General features: G+C 35.5%; 1 protein-coding gene across 5 annotated transcripts in view; it reads left to right on the top strand.

Annotated features, from left to right (window-relative positions):
- KAT6A (lysine acetyltransferase 6A) overlaps window positions 1-18279 on the top strand; it is a 149734-nt gene that overhangs the window by 84782 nt on the left and 46673 nt on the right. For all 5 annotated transcript variants that reach the window (XM_043980974.1, XM_043980973.1, XM_043980972.1 and 2 more), the window contains 5 exons: window positions 3289-3404; window positions 4071-4152; window positions 5011-5146; window positions 10106-10419; window positions 14580-14698. In XM_043980974.1, coding sequence (XP_043836909.1) covers window positions 3289-3404; window positions 4071-4152; window positions 5011-5146; window positions 10106-10419; window positions 14580-14698 — 767 coding nt within the window. The remainder of the gene's footprint in view (window positions 1-3288; window positions 3405-4070; window positions 4153-5010; window positions 5147-10105; window positions 10420-14579; window positions 14699-18279) is intronic.

The following is an 18279-nucleotide window of genomic DNA, read 5'->3' as shown; positions in this document are numbered from 1 at the left end:
TTACTATTGAAGACAGTTCCAGCCTTTTGCAGTCCCTCAGGTACCCAACCTAGGAGTGAGTCATCCTAGATTCCTTACTGTCTCTCACCCTTCTTCCCCCAGTCTATTCTGTTGCCAAGGCCTGTTGATTTTACCTTTGCAGCATCTTTCGAAGATACTCTCTTCTCTCATTTCAAAAGCCTACTAGTGGGCTCTTCCCTCTTCAGTCTGTCCTTCCATTATTCAGCTACCAAATAGATTTTTTTAAAATGCAGGTCTTATATGTCAAGACCATACCCACAGCAATGGTGTGTTTTTTGTTTCCCTAGTGAGGAACATGATGCCTTGTATACAATAGGCACTTAATATTTGAATTGAATAATGCCTTTTATATAGCTGGGGCAAAATTTTTAATTAACAATGGATAGAGATAATTATAAAAACTGAAAGTAGAAAATTTCATCTACTTAAAATTAAAAGGTTTTTGCATGAACAAAATCAATGCAAGTGGGATACTGAGGGGAAAAAAATCTTTGCATCAGATATCTCTAATAGAAGCCTGATATCCAAGATATATAGGCAATTGACACAAATATATAAGACCAAGGGATGTTCCCCCAGTAAATTAATAGTCAAAGGTTATCAATAGTAAGATTGGAAAATATCAATAACTGTGTAAAAGATTATTTTAAATCACTAATTGTAAGAAAAATGTAAATGAAAGCAACTTACAATGTGGCACTTTGGAAAACCCCACGAATTTGGAGTCATTAAACTTGAGTTTGAATAAAAAAACCGACAGTTTTGGATTTGATGACCCCAGAGATTCCTTGCAGTTTTAAATGTATAAATCTGGAAGCTCATCCAGTAAACTGGACAAGATGATAGAATTAAGAAATAGTCAATGTTGGAGTGGTTGTAGGAAGGCAAGGACAGTCATATGTTATTGTTGAAGCTGTGAATTGATCTGATCATTCTGGAAAACAGTTTGGAATTATGCAAGAAACGTCTCTATACATTTTACATAACTTTTGACCCAGAAATACCAGTATTAAACCTCCCCAAGAAGGTAAAAGAAAAAGGTCCCATGTGTACCAAAATTTTCATAGCACTTTTTGTAGTAAGAAAATTTAGAGACAAAGTTGGATGGCCATTGATTTGAAAATGACTGGATAAATTGTGATATATGAATATAATGTACTATTTTGTTGTAAGGAATTAAGAGAAACATGAGAAGACTTAAGTGAATGGATGCAGAATAAAATAAGGGTAGAGTAACAGATAAGCATTTATTAAGAACCTATTACATGCCAGGCACTGTGCTAAGTACTTTAGAAATATGGCTATGATAATGAAAAGAATGCTAAAAATAATTTGAGTTCTGTGCATTTGTAATGATTAATATTGCAAGTCAGTAACTTCTCTGTAATTTATAGGTAGGTATTAAAGTGACTTGCCCAGGGTCACAAAGGTAGTTTGTTTTCAGCTTATGACTTGAACTCAGATCTTCCTGATTGTGAGGCCAGCTTTTCTATCCATTATGTTGTATTTCCCCTCTAATTCCTCTTTTTATTATTTATAATATAACTGTGCTTATTTTGTAGATATATAATTTTTCCTTTTTGGACTATACTTGGTAAATTTGAATATTCTTTCTTTTTGTACAAGAAAATGAAGAGAATGAGGAGGAACCTTTTTTTTTTATCCTAACAAATAAAAAAAATATATTATTTACTTTTAGAGGAGAAAGTTGCATTTTAGAAGTGAGCAGATTACATTTTTTCCTCAAGGTTTTGTTTGAAATCATTTTAAAAATAATTTTATGCATTTTACTTTAAACAGAAACAAATCCAAATATTATGATAAATGTTAACAGGAAAAAGAGAGAAGAGAGAGAGAATGAGTGAGAATGAATTAATTTCCCCACTGTAGCAGTGTCTCCTGGGGTGTTTGGGAAATGAGGGAATGGGGTTAAGTTTAAACTGCACCGAAGGGCTTATATTCAGCTCAGAAGAAAGGTCTCTTGGAACTTGCACTGTCAAAGGTTGGGGGCAGAGTGGGGGAATATGCATGTAGGGGGAAGGTTAGATATAGTTGTGTTGGAGTCAAGCCCCACAATTAGCTATCTTGGGGAAGGTTTGATGAGACCTAGTTTTTTGTTTTATGATTGGTTGATCTTATATGCACCCCCTTGGAGTCAGGCCATGACCTTCCCAGATGACCCAGTGCCAACTTTGAAGATCATTGATATAATGGTTAGAGCCTGGCCTTGGAGGCAGGAAGACTTGGGTTGAAGTATTTTCTTGGACATAAATGGACTTTGTCCCTGGACAAATCATTTAACCTTCAGTGCCCCAGGCAACTCTGAGACTCCAAGTTAAAGACAAGTTGTTAATTTGTGTCATTGAAGGGAGTTCCTTCACCTACACCAATGAAATCACAAGCCTATACCAATAAATAATTGTTGTTTATCAAGTACTTTAACATTTATAAGACATTTCAGTATTTCACTGGAAAATACCTTGTGCTGTGCTCCAGGTATTACTATTTTACACATCATTTCAGAATTTGAATGATCTTCCTAACTCCATGATTAACACTTATGGTCCACTATAGAGTGCTGCCACTTCTAATATAATTGTAATTAGTATATGTATGTGTGTGTGTGTGTGTGTGTGTGTGTATGTATATATGTGTATATGTATATACACATATATACATATATATATTTAAAATTCTGGTCTTTACCTTGTATTATTTCAAATAATCCTTTAAGAAGTTCCTGACGTTCCTTGTTTATTTATTCTTAAATGATAATTGAATTCTGTTGTTGATATACTATAGTCTCATTCAGTTATTTAAGTATTGGTTATTGGTAGTTTTGCAGTGACATATAAAGCTGCTTTATATATATATATATAATACATTTTTTCATTATAACATTATAGTACTAATAGTGGGAAAGCCATTTTATATTGTGAATTACTCACAATTTACATGATGAGATGGGTTAAATATTGGATTTTACTGAACTTAATTCAGTGTGATATTTTCTTTGTTTTAAATTGCTTAATGGGTTGATTTGGAGAACTAAATCCAACAATGGAAAGAAGCCACCTGTAATGTCTTCATAAATATTAAGATTAAATAGAATGCAGTATGTATTTCTACATAGACTTAAGCATATACATATGCATATTTTGAAAAATATATCTGTGGTTAATTCTCCATTTTTGTATATTAACATTTCAGTACACTAATAGAATCTGTAATGATTGTTTCTGTGTCGGTCATATCCTCTTTTGATAGGTCATCCATCCTGTTTAAAGTTTTCTCCAGAATTAACAGTTCGAGTGAAGGCCTTACGGTGGCAGTGCATTGAGTGTAAAACGTGCAGCTCTTGTCGAGACCAGGGCAAAAATGCAGTGAGTACTTCTGCTTTTCTGATTAGACAGACTGTTTATAAATAGATAGTTGGCATTCTAGAGAGAATGTTTAAACCACTTAAAAGAACCAGCTGTTTTCCTGATATCCTTGGGTAAGTTAGAAGCACCTATTTGCATGACATTAATTGGTATATTAATTACAGCTCATTCTTTTCTATGATTAAAGCAGGTTTTTGTAAGGACCTCTATTGGACAGTACTTTTAAAAAAAGTTAAATTCTGGTTATTAAATGTATTTGAGGGACAGCTAGGGGGCGCAGTGGATAGAGCACTGGCCCTGGAGTCAGGAGTACCTGAGTTCAAATCCGGTCTCAGACACTCAACACTTAACTAGCTATGTGACCCTGGGCAAGTCACTTAACTCCAATTGCCTCACTTAAAAAAAATGCTTAAATGTATTTGAAAGTAATGAAATGATAGTTCTTTAAAAATATTCTATAAAGTAGACATTTGCATGAATTCACATCATCTCTCACTCTCTTAGTCCAAATTAAGGAGGTTTCTTTTTATCATTCATTTGATTCACATTATTCAATGCAAGCCAACTGTATTGAGGGTTCGTGAAGACTTGGGTCAGGTATGTTTTGTTAGGCATGTTTTGTTATGTAACATTAAGCAGAACTATTTTTTCTTGTCATTTTTGTAGGATAACATGCTCTTCTGTGATTCATGTGACCGAGGTTTTCACATGGAGTGCTGTGATCCGCCACTCACCAGGATGCCGAAAGGTGATACATTATGAAATCTATCTGGAAAAGGAGAGGGACACTATGGAAGTGGGTGAAAGAAACTTTATTCATTTCTTAAAATAAGAGAATTCTCTGCAGCTTTCTATTTGAGAAAGCTGATAATCTTATAAGTAGGAAGACACTCATTTCCCTGAAGTGGAGGTAGTCTTCCTTTTTATACATGTGAGAATTCCTTTAGGATGAATTTAATACTGCTTTTCTATAATTTTCACTGGTGATGTTGTGGAAGGTACAGTGACTCAAAATTCAATAATTCTTGGTTCCATTTTAACCTTCTTCAACCCTTTTCCTGTGATTTGTAGCATTTGATCTGAGACTTTTACCTTGTTGGTTAAAGAATACCTACCATAGGTCATTCCAAAAGTTGTTAGACACTGAGATCCTCTGGTCTTGAAGGCTTATATGCTTCCTTATTATACATATATTTGTGGGGAAAGGGTCAGAATTAGGGGGGGGAGAGAGAGAGAGAGAGAGAGTGTGAGTGAGTGTGTGTGTGTGTGTGTGTGTGTGTGTGTGTGTGTGTGTGTGTGGTGGGGGTGGGGGTGTGTCATGTGTAATGAATAATAGAAAGGAAAATGTCCTTGCTCTTCCTTGCCATCTTCACTATTTTTTTTTTTAAAGTTGGAACAGAAAGACTGTACTGCTTTCATAATTTTATAAATGATTTTTTAAAATCCTGTCTAACAATCTTGTAGAAGTTAGATCTTCCTAGGACTCCCTTGCATTTTGCAAAATTCAGTAAAGTCTAATGACATTTTCTATCAGTTTAGTGTTTCTGGAGTCATTGAGACTATTATACCACCACTGGTTTGACATGAGATTTTATTTTTTTTATAGGCATGTGGATATGTCAGATTTGTCGACCTCGGAAAAAAGGAAGAAAACTTCTACATAAAAAAGCAGCACAGATAAAACGGCGTTATGCCAATCCAATAGGACGTCCCAAAAACAGGTTAAAGAAACAAAATACAGTGTAAGTACTATTTATGGGAGGATCAAATAGAAGAAAAAGGGGAGAAAAGGTCTATTTTAAAAAGATGTATCTATCTTCTATGACTAATTTCTGTAATACTAATTTGTACCTTTATAAGAAATATCACTGTTCCCTTAGGTGAAGTTTTAATTATCCCATTGATCATTTCCTTCAAAGACACCAATGCATACTAGATATGAAACTGTTTAGGCAAAGACTAGATGGCCATCTGCTCAGGATGTTGTGGAAAGGATTGATTCATCTTTGAATCTAAGACTTCAAACAGACTTCCGAGGCCATCTTGTTCACTCCAAGAGTCCCCTTATTGGAGATCTCCACTGAAGGAGAAATGACTGCCTCCTACAACAGCCCATTCCACTTTGGGATAACTTTAATTGTTTGGAAGTTTTTCCTGACATCAGGTCTAAATTTTCATCTCTGCAGGTTCTGTCTATTGCTTTGCCCTCTGAGGCCAAGGAGACTTAAGTCTAATCCCTCTTTCAATTGACAGCTTGTCAAATATTTGAAGGCATCCTCCCCTCCCCCTGCCCCCATTTTGTGCCTGTGAAATTGATTTCTTACCTCTAAGGGTAAGAACTTATCCATATTAAAATTCTTCTTATTCGATTTGATGATATAATCTAATCAATTAAGATCTTTTTGTGGGCTGCCACTTACTGTGTTACTTATCCCTTCTAGATTTGTGATCTCTGTAAATTTGATAAATATTTCACCACTGCCTTTATCTCAGATGTTAATCAGCCGTTTGATCAGTAGACATTCACATTAAGCTTTTGTATTCTGTGCCAGGCACCATGTTGGCATTGAGGGTTACATAGAAAAAAATGAAACCGTCTCAGCTCTAGTCTGAGACAAAATGCACATGTATAGATATTCACAAAACATATACAAGATGGTTTCTAGGTAATTTGGAGGGGAAGGTACTAGCAGCTATGGATATCAGGAAAGCTTTTCTATAGAAGATGGTTCCTGAGCTGATTTCTTGAAAGAACCTAGAGAGTCTAAGAGGTAGAGGTGAGATGGGGAAGAATATTGCATTTATGGTGAATGGCCAATGCAAAGGCATGGCAAGAAAAAGATGAAAGTGTTGCTTGTAAGGAACAGAAATTCAGTGTGGCTGAACTAAATAGTATGCTGAAGGAAAGTAATGTGAAGTAAGATTAGGTTAGGGCCAGATTATGAAGGGTGTTAAATGCTAAACAAAGAAACTGGTATTTGATCCTATGCTAATAGGGAGCCACTGGACTTTATTAAGTAAGGGGGTGATACTGTAGGACTTATTTTTTAGGAGCATCACTTTGGCAGCTGTGTGGAGGATAGATTGGAATGAAGAGAGACAGAAGTCAGAGATAACATTCTTCAGTAGGCTATTTCAATAATGTAGATGAGAGACGATAAGGGCCTGAACTAGGATGGTGCTTATATGGGGCAGGCCAAAAGTCAGAAGGGGTTTCAGTATTTAATAACTCCTTTATTTTTTTGTTTTTAATTTATAATAACATAGTATTATATACAGTATATATAAGAAATGAATTTATATTATGTGTGGAAAATCAAAAGAAAAAACAGTTTTCAAAAAGTTATTAAAACATTCATCTACCCTGTATGAGTGGAGAAAAGGAGATGAATGTGAGAAATGGTATGAAAATAGAAATGACAATTTAGCAAGTTATTGAATGTGTGGTGTGAGTAAGAGTAGTCGTGGATGACTCCAAAGTTATAAAGCCGGGTGACTGAAAGGATGATGATACAATTGAAGAAGAAATAGGGAAATTTGGAAGAGGTGAAAGATAATGAGTTTTCTTTTCGACATGTGTTTGTTGAAATGTTCATTAGGCAGTTATTAATATTGGTTTGAATTTAAGAGAGAGAGACTAGTGCGGATTACAAAGCAATGGTAATATTCTGAGTAGTGATGATATTAAAGCCATATGAACTGATGAGATCATAGATGCAAAGAGGTGGGAAGGGGGGAGGGGTGCATGTGTGTGTGTGTGTGCGTGAGAGAGAGAGAGAGAAGGGAGGGAGGTAGGTAGGAGGAGAGAGAATGCATGAAATGATGAGAGAGGAGAAAAGGGCTCAGGATTAAGCCTTAGGGTCACCCACATTTAGAGGTCATATGATTTGCATGACCATCAAAGGAGATTCAGCAGGATACGTAGCTATTGCAATTATGGCAAAAGGAATGTTTGGATAGACAGAAGGAACAAAAGACAGTAGTGTGTCCTGAAAACCCAAAGAAGAGAGAATATCCATGAGGAGAGGATGGTGAACAATGTTAAATGCTATAGAAAGATCAAAAGGATGAAAAATGAGAAAAGAAAGTCAGACTTTGCACTTATATTATTGGTAACTTTGGAGACATCAGTTTCCATTGAATGATGAGATTGGAAGCCATATTGTAGAGGTTTTAGAAGAGATTGAGAGAAGTAGAAGGCAGTGTCAACAGCTTAAGGAGTTGACTGAAAAAGGGAAGACAACTATAGGATGATAGCTAACAAGGATGTCAGATCTAATAAAGAGGGGTGTTTGGGGTGGGGGGGGGGAGAGGGAGAGAGATAGGCTGCAGGAAAGGAACCAGTAGATAAGGAAACATCGAAGATTACAGAGATGGGATAATAATGTAGGTGATCTGCTAAAGGAGGTGAGAAAGGAATAGGATCAAGACATGTAGAGACAGATTGGCCCTGGAGTAGGAGAAGGGCCGCATCTTCATCAGAGATTGGAAGAAAGGAGGAAATAGTTGAAAATGATGTCAAGGGAATTTGAAACAAGAAGAGAATAGAGAGTTCATAGCAGATGATCAGTATTTTCTCAGTAAAAGATGAGGCTCTGAGGTTTGGGGATAAGGGTTGTGGGGTCTGGTATACAAGGCTTGGAACAGCTGCAGTGAATGAGATAGAAAATCACTTTGAGAAAAGTAAAAGAAAGGATCAAAGAAAAATTACTGGGACAGTTCTAAAAACCTTCAAATTTATTTAATTAGAGATTTTTTGGGGGGACATAGCCATTTAACATTAATGGATTTTGGGCAAAATCCATTTAACAGTACAGTCATTTAGTCTATAGCTCTCCATCTTCTTCACAGGAATAGCATGAGAGGCTTTCCCAAATGTTTTGCTAAATCTAGTAAACAATATCCGTAATATAGTCCACTGATCTACCAGTTGCTGATTAACTAGCCCCCTGACAGTTCCATTCAACATGGTGGTATGGGGTGGGGAACTAGTTTCTGATGAATCATGAAGACCTGAGTTCCCAGGTGACCTCTGATACATAGTGTCTTTGTGTTCCATGGCAATTTCCTTAACTTTCCTGTGCCTTGAGGAGATTCTCCAACTCTTTACATTTCACTGAAGGGGGTGATTTGCTTTTGTAGAGGGAGTTTTATAATTGAGAGTTTCTTACACCAATGAAGCCATGGATATAGTCCCATTCTGTCCTATTTCAAGCAGATTTTCTTCTTCATGCCATTCTCTGGCTGCCTCCTTGCTATACTCCCATCCCCGACCCTGTCCTTTTCAGGGTCCCTTGATGTTAACATTATTTGGATACTTTATCCTCAGTTAACAAGAATCCAGAATACTATAAGTGGTAGGAGCTAAGTTAGCTGTGAAGGTAGAGTTGGATTCAGAGATTGGTTCTTTGCCTTTTGGTTTTATTTTTTTGTTATCTATAGGATAATGAAATAATAGAATTCTATGATATACATGGAAAGGACCTTGGATATTAACTAGGCCAATTCCCTCATTTTATAGATAAAGAAACTAAGACCTAGATAGGGGAAAAGACTTGCCCAAAGTCATGCAGATAGTAAATGGCAAAACTAGGATTTGAACTCCAAGTCCTCTTAACTACAAATGTGTTGTGATTTCCTCTTCCTTTCATGAAACATTACGAAAGAGATGACTGATAAGTTAAACCTTAAAGAAAAATAAGGACTTCAATAGATAGAAATGAGGAAAGAATCCATTTCAGCCTGCATTCCACTGTAACCAAAGGCAACAAGATAGTAGCCAGCAAGAAGAAAACAGGGGACATAGAGTTGTATAGTTTGGTTTGTGCTTTAGCCTTAAAAATAGGATTAAATATATCTCACACGGACCTAAGTCTGTAGGACTTTTTGCTTCAACCCTTCTTTAATTATAACTTAGCACTGTGATAATGAAGATAATGCATCTGAAGTATGAGCGAACATCAGCAATCTAAGAATAAATACATCAAGTACTGTGGTTTGTATTAAAACATTTCTCTCCTTAACATAATGATTTTTGAATTCTGGGCTAATGCGTATTTTAATTTTTTGCCATTCAAAGTCACCATGTAGCACTGAATGAGTATAGTAATCAGAATCAGGATTTCTCTAGGGCAGAGTGTATATAGCTATAATTCTTTTATATGCTTTGCCATAAAGCTAGAATTGAGTATGTATACTTAGAATTTTTGCTTGATGGGACTTGAGGGGGATCATCTAGTTACAAAGCTTTTTAATTTGGGGTCCATGGACCCCTTAGAGGTCCCTGGATGGATGTGTCAGGGAGCCTATAAACTTGCATGGGGGAAAAATTACATCTTTATTATCACTTTTTCTTCCATTAGGAATGTAGGCAACAAACCATTATTTTGAGAAAGAGTCCATAGGCATCACCATACTGCTAAAGGGGTCCATAATATCAAAAAGGTTAAGAAGCCCTGCTCTAATATAACCCCTTCACCATGAAGTAGGAAAAACTTCAATGTACATTTGTTTCCTTCTTTGTATTTGTGTCCCCATGGTATCTGGAACATATTAAGTGCTAAATAAATACTTGTTGATTGATAAGAACTGGAAGTGTTTTAGAAGCATCATCTAGTTATATGACAAAGTAAAGACTTCAAAAAACTTATCATCCAGGACAGCATTTTGATATTTTTCTTTTTTCCTGATCAATTCTTTAGATCAAAAGGCCCTTTCAGCAAAGTTCGAACTGGACCTGGTCGGGGTCGGAAACGTAAAATCACTCTCTCCAGCCAATCAGCATCTTCATCAGAAGAAGGCTATTTGGAGCAAATGGACTTAGACTTCTGCAGAGATGGTAGTACACCCCTGAAATTCAATAAGAAAACCAAAGGGCTCATTGACGGCCTTACCAAATTCTTCACCCCCTCCCCTGATGGGCGGAAAGCTCGTGGGGAAGTGGTAGACTACTCTGAGCAATATAGGATCAGGAAAAAGGGCAACAGGAAATCAAGCACTTCAGAGTGGCCCACAGGTAAGGGTTTGCTCACTTGTCAGCAAAAGTGTTCTTAAAGATCTATAATTTGGAATCATATTAATTATCCAAATTTGATTTCTGTATTCATAAAAGAAACATTTTTGGCGACAAGAAAAATCGTTAAAAATAAGAAAAAATGTTAAAGATAAAGGTTTAAATACAGAAATAGGCCAGAGATAAATTTTAAGAGTAGGTTGGCTGAAAGACTGAATTGGGGCAGGGAAGAAAATGGGAATGGTTTTCTTTTCTTTTCTTTTCTTTTCTTTCTTTCTTTCTTTTCTTTTTTTTTTTTTTTTTGCGGGGCAATGAGGGTTAAGTGACTTGCCCAGGGGTCACACAGCTAGTAAATGTCAAGTGTCTGAGGTCGGATTTGAACTCAGGTACTCCTGAATCCAGGACCAGTGCTTTATCCACTTTACCACCTAGCTGCCCCCGGGAATGGTTTTCGATTGAAACTTTGCCTGCTAATATTTTGAACGTAGATATGGAATCACTCATCTTTGTTGCAAGAGAGAAGTGTGTGGTGGGTCTGTTTATTATCAGAGAACCTGAAAGTATGGAGATAGGAGGTAAAATGCTGTTGACTTTTTTTTTTTTTTTTTGGTTTTTTTGTTTGTTTGTGAGGCAATGGGGGTTAAGTGACTTGCCCAGGGTCACGCAGCTAGTAAGTATTAAGTGTCTGAGGCCGGATTTGAACTCAGGTACTCCTGACTCCAGGGCCAGTGCTCTATCCACTGTGCCACCTAGCTGCCCCAATGCTGTTGACTATTAAAGATGAGATTAGACTTTACATTTATGGAATACGGTTGTAGATATTTAACTTAAGATTTTCACAAATCTATTTGTATAATTTTAAAAAATTATGTTGTTCCTTTTCAGTGGTATAGGACCACAGTAAAAAAAAAGCATTATTCACCAAACTAAGATTTTACTTAGTTTCAAAGCATAAAACTATTAACTCCACAAACTTATGGTTGGGAAAACACCAGATATAACACATAGGTCAGGAAAGAAAACACTTTTTAAAATGAACTGTCCAGATAAACCCAACGGTTAGCTTTAGTTTACACTTTGCCTTAACTCTGGAGGCATATACTATATGAATGAGTTAGAAAATAGTTGTGTAGAGAGGAAATAAGGAATAGAGGACTGAGATACTTTGCAAGTTGAGTGACAGACACATATTCTTTATGCACTGCTTAGAAAATTTCTTACCTTTGTCCTCTCTTAAATCTGTGTTGGCAGGTGACTATATTTACTGCCTCTTCTTTCCTTTTTGACCCAGCAGTTGATTTTTTAAAGTGCAGAAGGAAATCCTTGGTATTTTCTGTTCCATTTCTGTCTTTTGTTAAAAATATCATTATTATTTTATCACTGTAAGTTGATTTATGCATTAAACAACAGAAAAGTACCTTAGATTGTTTCATGATTTTGGCATTTGAATAGAAGTTAAAATGTTAGGGGCAGCTAGGTGGCACAGTGGATAGAGCACCGGCCCTGGATTCAGGAGGACCTGGGTTCAAATCTGGCCTCACACACTTATCACTTACTAGCTGTGTGACCCTAGGCAAGTCACTTAACCCCAATTGCCTCACCAAAAAAAAAATTAATTTAGGCGGTAGCTAAGTGGTATAGTGGCTAAAGCACTGGCCCTGGATTTCAGGAGGACCTGAGTTCAGACACTTGACACTTATTAGCTGTGTGACCCTGGGCAAGTCACTTAACCCTCATCACCCCACAAAACAAAAATAAATAAAAAGAAGTTGAAATGTTCATTGATTTTAAAATAACTGATGAGTTATTGATTCTATTTCTTACTCATTGTGACCTTGGACAGTCAGTTAACCTTTCTAAATTTCGATATCTTCATTTATAAAATGAAGTGGTTGGACTGGATAGGTGATCTCTAAGGTCCCTCTAGCTCCAATATTCTATAATTTCTCTTTCTGCACCTTTTTTTATGAGCTTTCTAGGTGAGTGAGAGATCAGCTAACCAATCACCCAAGAATATGAGCAGTTCCTGCAGTGTTTCACTTATTTCCCAGCCAGAATGTGGTCTTCATTGGCATCAGTCACAGAATCATAAATATCAGAGTTGAAAGGAACATTAGAAGCTATCTTGTCCAAAGTAATGGACAACTTCCTTCTACACCATTCCCAACAAATTGTCATCCATCCTTTGCTTGAAAACATCCAGTGGAAGGAAGAGTCCCTGCTAACTCATGAGATAGCATTTCCACTTTTTGATAGCTCTTGTGTAGAATTTTCCTTTTCATTGAACCAATATTTGCTTCTCTGCAATATGTTGCTTCTAATTGAGCACTTTGAGTCTAGTCCCTCTCATATGAGCCTCAAAAGACTTGAAAGCAATTGTCAGATTCCCCTGAATCTTCTCTTTTCGTGGCTAATCATTCCTCCCATGGAGTAGTCCTCTAGTTGCTCACCATCCTTGTTACTACCCTCCTCTGGAAGTGTGACAGCTTGTTCTTGTCCTTCCCTCAGGTTTGGCAACTAGAATTGAATACAGGTGTGGTCTTATGGGGACAGAACATAGCAGGACTCTTAGCTGCACATACTTCCCTTACCAAAACCTCCATTCAGGACCCCCCATGTCTTTTCATGTAGCCTAGGATAGCATTTAACCTTTTGTCCCTGCCATTCTACTGAAATGGACCTCTCTGAGATCACTAGTTACCTTCTGACTGCTGCATCTGATGGTTTTTTTGTTTTTTAAAAAAATTTATCTTAGTCTTTATCTTTTCTTAATATTCTTAACACTGGATCATCTCTCCGTTGTTGACTTCTATGACATTGTTATTGCTTGGTTTACTTTCTGCCTGTCTGACTCTTCATTCTTATATTCCCAGTGGTTCATTCTTTAAAATGTGCTCCAAGTTTCAGTCCTCTTATCTTCCCTCTTTACATTTTCTCCTTTGGAGAAAATCATACATCTCTCATGGATCTCATCCATATTTTTGGTATGGGCTAGAACTCTGGGCCTTGTGGAACATATCATGATGAACAGTATTTTTAAAATAACCTTTTTATATAAGGTATATAGAATGGATTCACATTTGAAGTCCAGTAATGGGTATGAAAATTTGCTTTAATAAGCTTCATAATTTTCTACTGAGGTTGAGAGAAGGTCTCTGTGTGGTTTTTTGGGGATTATCTGCTTCTACTTATTGTGGTACCAAAAATGTTCTTGCATGTACCTGCATCATGCAGTAGGGGGCATTAAATTCATATGATAACTTCAGATTTTAATGATTTCTTTCAGCTTAAGAATGTTGTCTAGAATGTGTCTTTGACCTTTCATTGTGTTTTAAATGAGTAACAGAAAGCCTATACATAGAATTGATGTGAAAAGAGCTGTCACAAATTACTCTTTTCAGTCACATTCATCCACAGGGGAAATGATATCAACAGTGTCAACTCCACATACAAACGATAATGATCTACATAGACCTCAGATGCTCTATTCATAGGTTTCTTTGCACAGTCAAAGATGTATCACTTAGTGGATTATTATCATAAATTTCTCATACCATCCAGAGCATTAGCATATATGATTCTCAAGCTTGTGGATTTTGTCTTTCAAAAGAATATCTAGTTTATACAGTGAATTGTTGATTACATCTCTATTAAATACTTTGTGACTACTGAGTCTTAAGTGATTGAGCTTAGCTTCTATGAAGTCTACCTTTCTGCTGCGATAAGAATATAATATTCTTGTGAAATAAAATATTAAAAGAACCAAGTATCTGAGCTTTTTATTCAATTTTTCTTGGCAGTGAGACTAATGAGCTCCTTAACATATGCCTTTATTTCCCTAGTATCTGGGGGATGAGAAATGTAAGCTTTGGACAGTGACAGATATAGAGACATAAAACTATAATTTTTATACTATATCAAATTAAATTACTTGCGTTCCAGGTCCCTTTTTTCTTTGTATATATCATAATATAATGGAATTTAAAATGAAATGTGTGATGTTTATCAGGAAACAGTAAGTCAAGTCAAAGTTATAAACATTATGTTTATACATACATATAGCTCTTTTTCTACCTTTAAGGCCAACTATCTTAAAAGTATTGAAATATGTATAGAACTTTAGATTGTTTTTATAACCTATAACTTCTTTTTTTAATTTGTAGACAATCAGGATGGCTGGGATGGAAAACAGGAAAATGAGGAGCGACTTTTTGGAAGCCAGGAAGTCATGACTGAAAAAGATATGGAATTATTTCGAGATATCCAGGAACAAGCACTGCAGGTAAAGTTAAACATTAAGATTAGCAAATTGTATCATTTTGCATGAGAGGTAGAGAGAGCTGATTTTTTTAGAAGTAGAGCAGTAAGTCACAATTAATTTTTTTAATTGTCATTTTCAGTTTACTTATACATATGTAGTCCTATAGGTTCAAATATTATTTTTTAGTCCTTGTTGATAGCTTTTCTAAAATAACTCTGTGTGTGTGTGAGTGTGCATGCGTGCACACATGCATCTAATAAAATATTCCTCATATTCCAATAGTGGAAGAGCTCTTTTTTCTACATTATATAAATCTTAGAAAAAACAGACAGGACTTGACATTTGGGGATAGGGGCTGACTAGAAACTCCTGTGACAATGATAAGGCATTTTTTATCATTTGTTTTTTGTCCCCTTCTTTTCTTGTCCCTTTTCTTCAACCCCTTTTTATAAGCAGACTGGTATGGCTTAATTTCCCTTTTCTAGATTAGGTCTATAGGGATAGAAAAAAGATTTTCCATGGATTAGTGTGTAGGATTCTTTACACTAAGGGCTATATTAGCTTACATTGTGATTTGAGGTAAAAACATAGCTGTATTTGGTCCTATGATCACCAAAAACAATATGCACTGTCTCCATAGATAATTTCTTATATGAACACATTTGTAAATAAAAGCATATCTAGATATATTACGTATACATGCACACACACATACACACACATAAAACTTCATTGTGGCACTCAAATATTCAACACTTAAAAATTCTAAAATTAGAATTAATGCTCAGCAAAGTTTCTTATATGTAATTAACTTGACTACATTGTCTTGAACAGAGCTTGCCTGTAAATATTTATTTAATGAAATTAACCAGCCAGTTATAGTTGTCAAAACACAATTAGTTCTGTGATGTTTAGTGGCAGTATCCTAAAATCCATTAGATGGCAGTGTTTCTCCATGAAGTTATTATAAATGGAGGAAATGATGTTGTATGGCATAGTGGAGAGAATGCTAGACTTGGAGGTTAGTTAATTATGTTTATTATCTTTCTATTTACTAAAGTAGGAAAGTATTTAACAATTTCAGAATATATTGAAGAGGAGTAAAAATGTCTTGGTGCTTAAAGAGTTAACCTCTAGCTAGCAAACACTTAAATTTTTCCAAAATTATTAATTCTTCAGAGATATAAGGTGATAGATACATTACTGTCTATTGTAGAAGTTAGTGTTCTATGTTTAAGCAAAGAAAAGTGCAAGGTTCTGTGATGATTGATCAGTTTATATTTTCTAGAGCAGAGTTCTCCAATATGGGGCCCTTAACATTCTCAAGTGGTCCTGAATCAGATTGAAATGTAATTGGGAACTATTTAAGAAAATAATTAAAAATATAACAAAACATAGATAACATTACATTTTAAAACCAAATCAGTATGTGGCTTGCTGGGATCATTATGTAACATGTTAGTGGCACCAATTTCTATTGGAGTTTGATACGACTGGTCTAGAATAGGAATTCTTAACCTGGGTCTGTGAACTACTTTTTAAAAAAATCTTTTGATAATTATTTAAATATAATTTCTTTCTTTAGGAATCCTATGTATTTCATTTTGTGCTTTTAAAAGCATTCTGAGAAAGGGGTCTATACACTTTACCAGTTGCCAAAGGTGTCCATGATACACACAAAAGTATTAAGTATCCCTGGTCCAGTGGAATAGCAATTTATAAACATTTTTATTCTTAATTTTTTTATATATATATATTCCTATAGGAAATATTTAGTCTTAAGGAAATCAGTAGAAATACATATGAAACATTTAGCTAAGCATATGCTCTGGAACTATTTTGTTAACAATCTGATGTTATGGTAATGTTAAGAGAACCATCCACATATGAAACAGCTTCTTTGCTGTGCATTTTGTAGAATATTGGTGCATAGATATTACCGTAGGGGTATGTAATGTGTCTTTTAAATAAGGTCTTATCAGGTAACAAAATATGATGCGATTACCTTGCTTATAATTATTTACTTACTCATTTTCGTAATTCTCAATCCAAAATGATGTCATTGTTTTTGTTGTGACACTAGAAAGTTGTGAAGTGTTTTTGAAATCTTAATGGTGTGAAGATAGTTTTTTCTTTTTATATAAAGCCAATTTCCTTTGCACAGTTATCTCTACAAATGAGACACACAAAATATAGGATATAAATTACCATGTAAAATATGATAGGGAAGCTTAGTTGTTTATTCAACAAGTATTTATTTATTAGCTATTTTAAGTTGTATTTCTCTGTAAGAGGTGGCTTTGGGGATCCCCAAATTAACCAGCAGTTGGTATCTGCTTAGCAAAATTCTTGTTCATATAGGGGATACATAAATAGTAAAAGGCAGGGTTCCTCCTTTTGATTCATTTGGGGAGACAGTGCTAAATTACATGATATAGATGTGATGCAGATATGATACATGATTTGAACATACCGTCAAGAAGACCAAGTTCTGCCCATTGCCTTCACCCATCCCTACTTTCTTTCCCACTACCCACCAATTCTATAAGAGCCACCACTAATATTAGAAGCTAGAAATCTTCATTCATGTGTGACTTAGCAGGTGAGCTGAAATGGACCCCCTGATGTAAAAGCATAAGCTTCTTGATATCAGGAATTATGCTCTTTATCTTTCTGTCTCCCCTAGTGCCTAGCAAGCATAGTGTTAATAGCTACTAATAACTAAAAATTATATAGCACTCACTATGTGCCAGGCACTGTATTAAGCACTTTACAAAAATTATCTCATTTGATCCTCATAACAATCTTGGGAGGTGGATGCTATTATTATCACCATATTACAGATGAGGAAACTGAGGCAGGAAGAGGTTAAGTACTTGTTCAGGGCCACACAGCTAGTAAGTTTTTGAGGCTGTATTTGAACTCAGGTCTTCCTGACTTCAGACACAGTATTCTATCCACTGCACCACTTTGCTCTACTTATTAAATGTTGAATGAATGAATGAATGTGTTCCAAGAGTCCCAAGTTAGAACTTTGAAAACAGTTTCCTAAAGAAATAGTTACATAGGATAAGTTAGGTTAATAATGTTAATTATAGTACTTTTCTTTTAGGAATATGATGAGTTTATAGGCCATTAGGTTTTTTATAGGGTAACCCAACTCCCTAACTGCACTTTATAATATTCACTAGAGACCTGGGTTTTTTTAGTTCCAATAACTAGCTTACAAAATAAGTTGGTGGCTTCATGTGCTAAGGAATGCAAAGCAAGAAAGTAATTAATGTGGTGTGTGAGGTGGTGTTGTTGATCAGTCATTATAGACATGTACCCATTTGGGATTTTCTTGGCAAAAATACTGGAGTGGATGGCCATTTCCTTCTTCAGCTCATCTCACCAATGAGAAAACTGACACAGACAGTTAAGTGACTTACCTAGAGTCACACAGCTAGTTGTTAAAGGCTAAAATTCTAGCTAGTTTGTCTAAAATATCTAATGAGTGGTCGCCAATAAATTATAAGCTTTAGCAAGAGTTAGACTTTTAAGCATTTATTAAGGAGAATAAGAATTTGGTAAAGAGAGAGAGAAAGACCTACATTCATCTA

Source organism: Dromiciops gliroides, chromosome 2 (assembly GCF_019393635.1).
Source record: "Dromiciops gliroides isolate mDroGli1 chromosome 2, mDroGli1.pri, whole genome shotgun sequence".
Taxonomy (NCBI): domain Eukaryota; kingdom Metazoa; phylum Chordata; class Mammalia; order Microbiotheria; family Microbiotheriidae; genus Dromiciops; species Dromiciops gliroides.
Note: the sequence above shows the minus strand (reverse complement) of the source record. Positions and strands in the feature narration are given on the sequence as shown.